This window comes from Alnus glutinosa, chromosome 10 (assembly GCF_958979055.1).
Source record: "Alnus glutinosa chromosome 10, dhAlnGlut1.1, whole genome shotgun sequence".
NCBI lineage: Eukaryota > Viridiplantae > Streptophyta > Magnoliopsida > Fagales > Betulaceae > Alnus > Alnus glutinosa.
The window spans coordinates 6,341,916-6,351,457 of record NC_084895.1 but is presented as its reverse complement, the minus strand read 5'-3'; the positions used below and the strand labels follow the sequence as shown (position 1 = coordinate 6,351,457).

Below are 9,542 nucleotides of genomic sequence, written 5' to 3'. Positions count from 1 at the left end.
TATTCAGAAATACATTACTCTTTTACAGATGCCCTGCAGCAGAATATATATTGGTAGGTAGGGCCACTAAGACAAGAGATCAGAGGGTAATCCATTTCTTCTCATCTTGGGGAACAATTGAATAAGGCATAGTCGGAGACGTCATCAGGGGAATTTACTTTGAATCGGAAAGGAGAGGAATCAGACAAATTGAGCCACTGAAGCTGAGGCCTTGGGAAGCAATGATGTGGATCATATAACTGAATTATCTGAGATTTGTAGTCAATCTGTTTGACAAAGAGCTTCACTGAAATCGGCAGCTCGAGCACGGTTAGATTCGTATCAGTGCAGGAGAGATTAAACCCAGAATATCCACAGTCGTCTGGCTGGTGGTTAAGTCGGAAGGGAAATCGGATGCTTGGGCCATCTCCAAGGTCTATGACGAAAGCCACAAATAAGAACAAGTATGAGATTACCATTTCTATGCAAATATCCATCAGCAATGGTTCTGATCTGCGTCTTAAATACTTCATAAAAAGACTATTTTTCAATATATGACGTAGGTGCTTACTCCTTATAAATCTAAATTATTTATTTACTTTGTCTATATATAGGCTTTGCTCTGGATTAATGTGGAAGCTCTCTCTCTCTCTCTCTCTCTCTCTCTCTCTCTCTCTCTCTCTCTCTCTCTCTCTCTCCAGATCTCCATGGCAAGAGGAATGGGACTGACAGCCCTTATTGTAGTTGTTGTCCTCCTTCATCAAACTTGCAATACTACTACCGCTGAGGATAGCCATGATCATCACTGTTCTCCTTCTTCCTGCGGTTCTATCCATAATATAAGCTATTCGTTTCGATTAATGAGCGATCCAAAAAACTGCGGCAATCAAAGGTATAATCTTTCATGTGAGAACAACCAAACATTAGTGTTACACTTATATGATGAAAGATACTACGTACGACAAATCAATTACACCGACTATACAATCAAAGTTGTAGACCCAGGTATTGGACTCAACGCTAATGAGTACTACTCCTTCGTCCCTCGTTATTCTCTAGACTACACTAATTTCAGTTCAGAGGATCCATATCAAATATTTTATTCGTCATGTATGATTTTGGTGAAATGTGAAAAGCCAGTGAATTCTCGGTATCATCTAAACATTTCTGCTTGCATTGAGGATGGAGTGTATTCTAATTCCAAGAGGTATACATATGCTCTATTCCAGTATGATCAGTATTATGGAGTTGCAATGGAGTTGGGGGACTTGTGCCAAGTAGAGCAAATATCTTTCATATCCGGGTCATATCGTTATTATGATGATGACTTGAGAAATATTTCATGTACAGACTTCCACAATGAATTGCTACAGGGTTTTGACCTTTATTGGAGCGAACGAGGTGGTGCGTATATAAAAGAAAGCATGCTAGAAAATAAAGACAACGCACTTGCAATTTCTAATTAAATTTTTTACATGTTTACCATTAATTTTCTGTTTCTTTCTTTTCTCATCGCTAACCATTCATGCTTCTAAATGCCAACGTTGTTCTTAATTTTCTTAGGCAAACTTGGAATCCTTGGCAAGATTTCCGATATAATTCTAGGTAAGTTTTCTACCATGAGAATTCAATACGATCTAATTCTAAGATAGCTCAAGTCTAGAGGTTTATAGAGTTATTTGTATTTATAGACTTTTAAAATTATTCAAATCACCTTTTTTATTAATTAATGAATTTATTTATGATTTTTTTTTTTTCATGTTGTAGATATTGTGAGAATACTACTAGCACCAGCGCTCGGTAAGAACCTATATATCTATCCATTTTTATTTTGATTAATTTTTTTTTCTTTTTTTATAAACAAATCATTCCTTGCAGATTGCAATGTGATGTTATTACGGATGTTTACATAAAAAAAATACGACAAATGCTGAGTTTTAATTCTATGTTATTCTTTTGTTTGTCAATACAGCATTAAATGATCATCTACTACAAGTCCGACTACCAGCAACACTATACGTGATATATGACGCAGGTGAGGCTTCAATCTTAAAAATTTATTTGCAAGATAAATTCCCTATGGGCAATTTGGTAAATTTAGTAAAGAAATGGAATATTGATTGTCCTCGATGATGAAGCAAGAGGTTTATACTGTTGCTTTTATTTCTTCTCAAGCATGGCCTTATGTCACATATGTTTATGCAATTTTATTAATTAATTAATTTTTCTTTTTTCGAAGATCATTCTCTACACTGTTTAGCCTGAATTAATTAACATGCGGCCAAAATGAAAATATGCATGAATTATTACCTGAAAAAAGATAACAAGTATTGTACTTAATTACTAGGATCTATTCTAAAATAAAATATATATTTACAGCATTAATTCAATAACATGTTGGCTTACAATCCATGCTTTGGTGATGTTCTTCCATAGGAGTAATATTCGAAGCACCAAAAATGATATTGGGAATTCCATTTGTGATTGCATTCTTGGTATATAAATGGAAAAGGAGGCATTTATCCATGTATGGTGTTGTTGAAGAATTTCTACAAAGTCACAATAACCTCATGCCAATAAGGTACTCTTATTCTGAAATTAAGAAGATTACCAAAAGTTTCAAGGAGAAATTGGGTGAAGGAGGTTATGGCACTGTATTTAAAGGAACACTTCGAAGTGGTCGTCTTGTGGCTATAAAGGTGTTAGGTAAGTCCAAAGCTAACGGACAAGATTTTATAAGCGAAGTTGCAACCATTGGAAGGATTCACCATGTTAATGTAGTGCAACTCATTGGTTTTTGCGTTGAAGGATCGAAACAGGCTCTTGTATATGAGTTAATGCCTAAAGGTTCCCTAAATAAATACATATTTTCGCCAGAAGTATGCACGCTCCTAAGCTATGATCAAATGTATGATATAGCTCTAGGAGTGGCTCGTGGGATTGAATATTTACATCAAGGATGTGAGATGCAAATTTTACATTTTGATATCAAGCCTCACAACATTCTTCTTGATGAAAATTTTACTCCCAAGATTTCTGACTTTGGACTAGCAAAATTATATCCAGTAAATGACAGCATTGTTTATTTGACTGCTGCAAGAGGGACATTAGGATACATGGCTCCGGAGTTATTCTACAAAAATATTGGAGGTGTCTCATACAAAGCTGATGTTTATAGTTTTGGAATGTTATTGATGGAAATGGCCGGTAGAAGAAGGAACATAAATGCAGTTGCAGAGCACTCAAGCCAAATATACTTCCCTACTTGGGTTTATGACCAATTGCAAAATGGAAACGACGTAGAAATATTGGAAGAAGCCACAGAAAAGGAAAAAAAAATAGGGAAGAAGATGATCATTGTTGCATTATGGTGTATACAGATGAAGCCTAATGATCGCCCTTCAATGAACAAAGTTGTTCAAATGCTTGAAGGAGAAGTTGAATGCTTACAAATGCCTTCCAAGCCTTTCCTTTCAGCACTAGACGAAACCGTAATAGGTGGTGGAGAGAATTCGAATCAATCAAATGAATCAAGTCAATCATCTCAATTTTAAATGCAAATTAATTTATCTATGAGTATTTTGATTTATTATATCCATGTTCAAGGAGAAATTAGTTTTCTCATATATATTTGATAGCACAAAGATGCTCACTATTTCTGTGTAATAAATAAAGAGTTTGTTTGATTTAAGATAACTCTCCTTATTATATAAGTTTTTTATGTTCAATTTCATTTTCTCATACTTGAAAAATGAATTTGAGTTTGAAGTTTGAGAAGATATGTTGTTATTCTTCATTCTCTACTAATAATCCTCTGCTTTGTACATTTGGCATATTGAATTAGATCAATCCTTGTCATTTGGAGATGATATTGTTGACATTCATGAAATTTATTTTTTGAATGTGGAAGCCAACAAACAATTTGAGCAACTATTTCTTTGAAAGGTGAAGAGTAGCATTAGTCTTCGTTTTTGCTCTTTTTCCTTTTGTAGATAAGCAAATAGTTGACGACCTTAGAACTAAAAAGGGCAAAAATAAATAAATAAAATAAATAAATAACAAAGACCCGTAGTTTGCCAGATATCATTTTCTTAATAGCCCATAACTGAGATTGGACTTGGGCCTTGCGTCGGGTTGGCAATTGTGGACGATAAAATTCAAGCTGAATCAGAGAATTCACTAGCTTACTAGATTTGCCATTTGGGTTAGCTTTGCACGATAAGAGATAGGAATCCACTCTTAACTTATAGTACGTTTGACATTGTGATTTTATAAACAAAAAATGTGATTTTAAACTAAATCATAGAAGATGTATCATTTTCATCTTTTTGACAAGAATTGGAACCATAAAAAAAGAAGAAAAAAATACCTTGACATATTAAATTACCTCACATATTTATGATTAATGTTGCTAAACATTAAATTTGTGTAAGTCATATTACACTATGTAGATACATAGCATTCAGTGTAGATAGCCCCAAAGTTCAAGGGTTGTTTATATTCTTATTTATTAACCATTCATACTATTTTATTAATTAGAGTCTATTGTATTTGTATAAATATATGCTTTTGTTGGTAATTTTCTTTGGTTAAAACCTCTACTTTGAACTGCCCTGGTTTGGTGGAATTTTTTTTAAGTTTTGGCATCTCTCTCATGCCCATTCATATTTTCTAATGTAAATTTAGTTACGACAAAATAAATTGTTGAATTTGAAAACTAGTGCTTTAGAAGTTGATGATTGCATTTATGCAAATACATTGCGCTTAAAGTTTATTTCTTTCAGATTTGTTAGCATATGTTTGTAAGGATAATTTGTTGGTCAGACTCCTCATGTTATTCTGAGGTCACTAAAAAAAAAACACTGTTGAGCAAATTATCATAAGTAAACAACAAATCAAACTAATTGATGACCACAAAGAGCAACTTAAGATATACTCAAAAAAGCACAACTCATCTGAAGGTGTACGTATGTAATTTGGTCCACCAATATTGTATTTACAATCAATTATTTCTTTGGAAAAGCACAACTTGTTTGTTCTTCTTTTCCCCTTTTGTTTGTGGAATGAAATGAAATTATTACTTTGAAACATGAAACAGGTAAAATCAATCCAAGTTTTTTTCTTTATGCATGTCTCATTGTTACACTGAGCAAGTCCAAATAAGACTAAACTATTGTCTGATCTAATACAGCAAAAGACCTTGTAAAGAATGAGCAACTAATTAAGTTCAGTTATCAACAGACAAATTCTCCACGTAGTTATAAAAATGCATGTCTCTCCATCTATGAGCTTCGATTTACCAGATGCCGCCATAGAACTCAATAAAATTACGGAAGACAAATATTCTGAGATTGTATACCGAAACCTATGATGACTATATAAATGAATACAAAACATTGACCTTTATAGGCAGAGCATATATCTTTCCCTTGCCATTACATTTCATACATCTGCAAAGACAAAATATTAATTCTGAGTGAATGAACCATGATCACCACTGCAAGAGTAATAGCTAGCTATCCAGTTCCAAAACATGAAGCTACCATTAAACTGCATATCCAACTTAACAGTCAAAACTGTCGATTTCAAATATCCTGTTGTAGTATTTGGGTAAAAATGAAGTACACAGATAAGTTCTAGTTAAAGATATGTAAAGAACAGCCATTGAAGTTTGACTGTGTAATAATTATGTTTCAGCTTAAAACCAGATGTGATTACATTCACTTAGAGATGAATTACTAACAAACAACTCACATTATGTCAGATCCATCTCTATGGGCAAATCCATAGGCATATAAAATGCCCAACCATGCAAATGCATGTACAATCTCATTTTAAATCCTTCTTAAATCCTAATAACTATTTTCCAAGTACAGAACTCTATGGAAAATTGGCTTGTCGCCTTTAATATCCATCAAATTAGAAATTTGATACAGATTTCCCAGAAATTCAGAATCCAATTCAAGATAACAGCTGAGCGTATTTTCTCATTTCAAGAAATCAATAAAATTTATCACTAACTTATGTTGTATATTTTGCAGATGGTTACCTCTAGGATGTTTATAATGAAGTTAAAGAAGGAAGGCAAGGCTCTGCCTCCTTACATGAACTTCTGCTTCAACGTTTAGGTGCTCAAATCGGACTTCAATTGCTGGAAGATCAATTCCAACTCAGAGAAAATTCCAAGAAACAAGAAAATCCATTATGGTACTGACGAATACGTATGAAAATAAAGTATAGTTCAGAAACAAAACACGTTAATCTCTGATTGGTTACCAGGAAAAATTGGAAAAAAAAAAAATGAAAGCATAAAACAAAATATATACCTGTTTTGGTGGTTGATTTTTGCCATTATAGAACCGGAATAAGTGGGAATAACGAAAATCTTCACAAAACAACCCAAATCAAAACAAAAATCAAGAAATCAAGCCTAAAAATTATACTTACCCAAAAAAAAATGGATTTTCTACTGCTTGGCTACCGAGAAAATGCCAGAACTCCAAGATTTTTGCCTCACTGGCGTTGAATCGTGACCCACCCGCCCCGGCGCCGTCGTCCGCCACAAACGGTGGCTAGCCCACCGCACGCCTCTTCTCTCAAGCTCTCTGTTTCTCTCCCTCTCTCTCGGTCTCTCTTTCTGTAAGGGATATTATGTTAGAACCTGTGGGCTTGGGTTTAAATGTAAGGGATATTGGGTTAGGGCCTTTGGGCTTGAGTTTATAATTGAATAGTTAGTTGGGCTGAATAATAATAGTTAGGCTCATAGTTAGTTTAGCTATCAGGGAAAGATTGTATGTGTATCAAAAGAATTATCAAAAGGATTATGCAGGGAAATGTTCTTGGAGATTAGCTGTTCTCAAATCGGCCATTGGAGTTCTTGGGCTTCTTGTTCTTTCTTCTTCATTTCTTCTTCTTCATTCTTCTGCCCGAGCGACCCACAGAGAGAGAAAAGAGATCGGAGAGAGAGTTTCAGAGGGAGAGACCGAGAGATGAGATCGGGAGGGGGGAGAACCGGAGTACCCACAACCTAGGGGAGGTCCGATCCTCCATGACCGGCGCCCCGATTCGAAATCCGGCGGAACCCGATGGATTTTCGGCGAGGCCGCAACCTGAAGAGACTCGGAGACCCGAGTAACCGCCAGACCCGTGTGTGTAACCCGCTGTACCCGTGAGGACCCGATCCTCCATGATCGGTGGCTAGGACTGAAATTCGGCGATTGAGGAGCTCCGGTGGAATCCAGGAGCTTGAACTTACGACCCGTGAGCCTAGAAAACCCGAGAACCCGATGCAGCCGTGAAACCCGAGCAACCCGTGACTCGTACCCATGTGACCCGGTTCTTCATAGCGATTTCTGGCGGGAATCAAAGGCGATTTTAATGGGTTTTTGAGGAAAATCCCCAAGATATATAAATCTTATAATTTTGTGGATTGATTTGATTATTATGGAGTTAAGGTTTGATAGTTTTGGAGTTTTTCAATCGATTGTATTTAAATAGGTTGATTGAGTGTTTGTGGGTATTCTGTTTTCTGTTTGGGCCGGCAGTAGGTGTGTTAGCCGATTGTCTATGGTGTTCGGTGTCTATGAATTTTAGTGAGTGCTTGTGTGGAGTTCGGTGGCTGTGATTTCTCTGAGTGTGTTATTGATGAATCCATGTTTTGGCTATAGCGTGTATTGTTTTGAGGTTCCCTGTTCCGGTTGTGTTGTGATTCATTGTCCATGTTCATGTTTTAAGTGTTAGTATTTCCTGCTTGTGGTGATTTGTGGGATATTAGCTGTGAGTGTTGTATTGATGATTTTGTGGGCTTTGGCGATTGGGTAACATGCTGTTTTGATAAGTATTGCAGTTAGAATTTCAGTGTGTTTGTGTGTTACTGTGATGTTTTAAGTATATGTAATGTTCGGGACATTTAATTAATAATTAAGTATATATTTAAATAAATAATTAATTAAAATTAATTAAGTGTCATTAAAAATACAAGTGAATATTTTTAAAAGTCCAAAGAAATAAGAAAATAAATAGAAATAATAGGAAAAAAAAAAAGAAAAGAAATATAAAACAAAATAAATTATAAAAGAAAATAGAATAGAAATAAAAATTGAAAAGAAAATTAAATAAGAAAATAATTAAAAAAAAAAAAAACTAATTAATACATGTGGGGCGACATGCGCCCCCACATGCTTAAAGTGAAGGGCCAGATGGCCCTTCACGAAAAAGAAAGGAAGGGTTCAAGGGCCACATCTGGCCATTCCCAAAGAAAAAAAAAAAAATAATAATAATAATAATAAGGCGTCCGGCGCCTTATCTCGAACAAAAAAAAGAAAGAAAGAGAGGCAGAACGCCTCTCTCTCTCTCTTGTCCTCTTTGATTTTTAACAAAAATTATGACCTACGAAGATCCGACCGTTCAAACTCAAATATGATTTCGAAAAAGTGATCTACGAAGTCTGATCTATGTTTCTACCGATTGATTTGAAGTATTTTCATAAACTATTGTCATTTGAGATTTTGAATGAAATCTTGAAATGTGGAGTTTAATCTTTGTTTATCTTTAGGATTTACATGGTTTGGAGTTTCCTAAATACTTTCCTAGTGTTAGATTTTATTTGGGCAAATTTTAGGTAAGTTTTCCTCAAGCCCTAACTTTTAGATATTTGATTTTAGTTGTATTTTTATGTGATTAACCTTTAGTAAATGCTATGGATTAATAATATTGCGTTTAGGATAGTGATTTATAAATTACGGGTTAAGATTAGAAACTCTAATTTGATGGGTTAAATTAACTTGGGTTTTTTATGTGCTTAAAATGTAAATTGTTAATTTGTGGATTAATTGTAGTTATAATGATGATTAATTTCAAATTGGCTATGAGTTTTGTAAAAATAAGTATTTATGGGTTAGGTTCCAATGTTAGTAAAAAATAAATAATTATAGGAATTTAGTTTAAATTGTATTTGTGAAGTTAACTCTAAGATTTTCTTATGGGTTAATGTTATTTTAAATACGGTAGTGTTTTATGTAAAAGTTTAATTAGTATAATTTGAAGGTTAATGTTATAGAGAAAATGTTAGTAAGAAATAATTTAGAGATTAGTGAATATAATTTTAGGGCTAATATTATTATAAGTGTTAATGAAAATAATTTTATGGTTTAGTGAAATTAATTGCGGATTAGTAAGTAATAATACGAGTAAATAATTTAAACCTTAGTAAATGCTTCGGGTTAGTATTGTTTGAGTTTTACTTAGTGTATAGGATTTATGGGTAGACGTATGGAACCTTTAAAAATATTATGAGTTTTCCAACGGTTTAGCCTTGAACGATTCAAGTGCTAATTAGAGTGTTAATATTTAAAGTGCTAAATAGTGCAGTGTGTTATTCCACAATAATACATTGCAAGGTGGTATTTAGGAGACCTAGTGATTGAATCCGCGCAGCCAAGGTGAGTATCTACTCACTGAGAAAATATATTTTTCATATTTTATAGAAATGCAAATGATATATGATTTTCTTACTGAACCAACGATATTTTTCTGCTGAAAATTTCAAGGATAAAATTAAGAAG

At 34.1% G+C, this 9,542-nt stretch overlaps 2 protein-coding genes across 2 annotated transcripts; both read left to right on the top strand.

The window, feature by feature from the left end:
• Positions 1 to 686: 686 nt before the first annotated feature.
• LOC133880294 (uncharacterized) lies at positions 687 to 1,556 on the top strand. Its single transcript, XM_062319228.1, has one exon. The coding sequence runs from the start codon at positions 687 to 689 to the stop codon at positions 1,443 to 1,445; it is 759 nt and encodes a 252-aa protein (XP_062175212.1). The 3' UTR covers positions 1,446 to 1,556.
• An 864-nt stretch (positions 1,557 to 2,420) lies between these two features.
• Positions 2,421 to 3,675, top strand: LOC133880293 (rust resistance kinase Lr10-like). Its single transcript, XM_062319227.1, has one exon. It carries the CDS (start codon positions 2,439 to 2,441, stop codon positions 3,531 to 3,533), a length of 1,095 nt encoding a protein of 364 aa, XP_062175211.1. The 5' UTR covers positions 2,421 to 2,438; the 3' UTR covers positions 3,534 to 3,675.
• Positions 3,676 to 9,542: the final 5,867 nt, after the last annotated feature.

What these genes read in the sequence shown, in the direction of transcription:
- LOC133880294 (XM_062319228.1), top strand. Translation starts at nt 687, where the DNA reads ATGGCAAGAGGAATGGGACTGACAGCCCTTATTGTAGTTGTTGTCCTC.
- LOC133880293 (XM_062319227.1), top strand. Translation starts at nt 2,439, where the DNA reads ATGATATTGGGAATTCCATTTGTGATTGCATTCTTGGTATATAAATGG.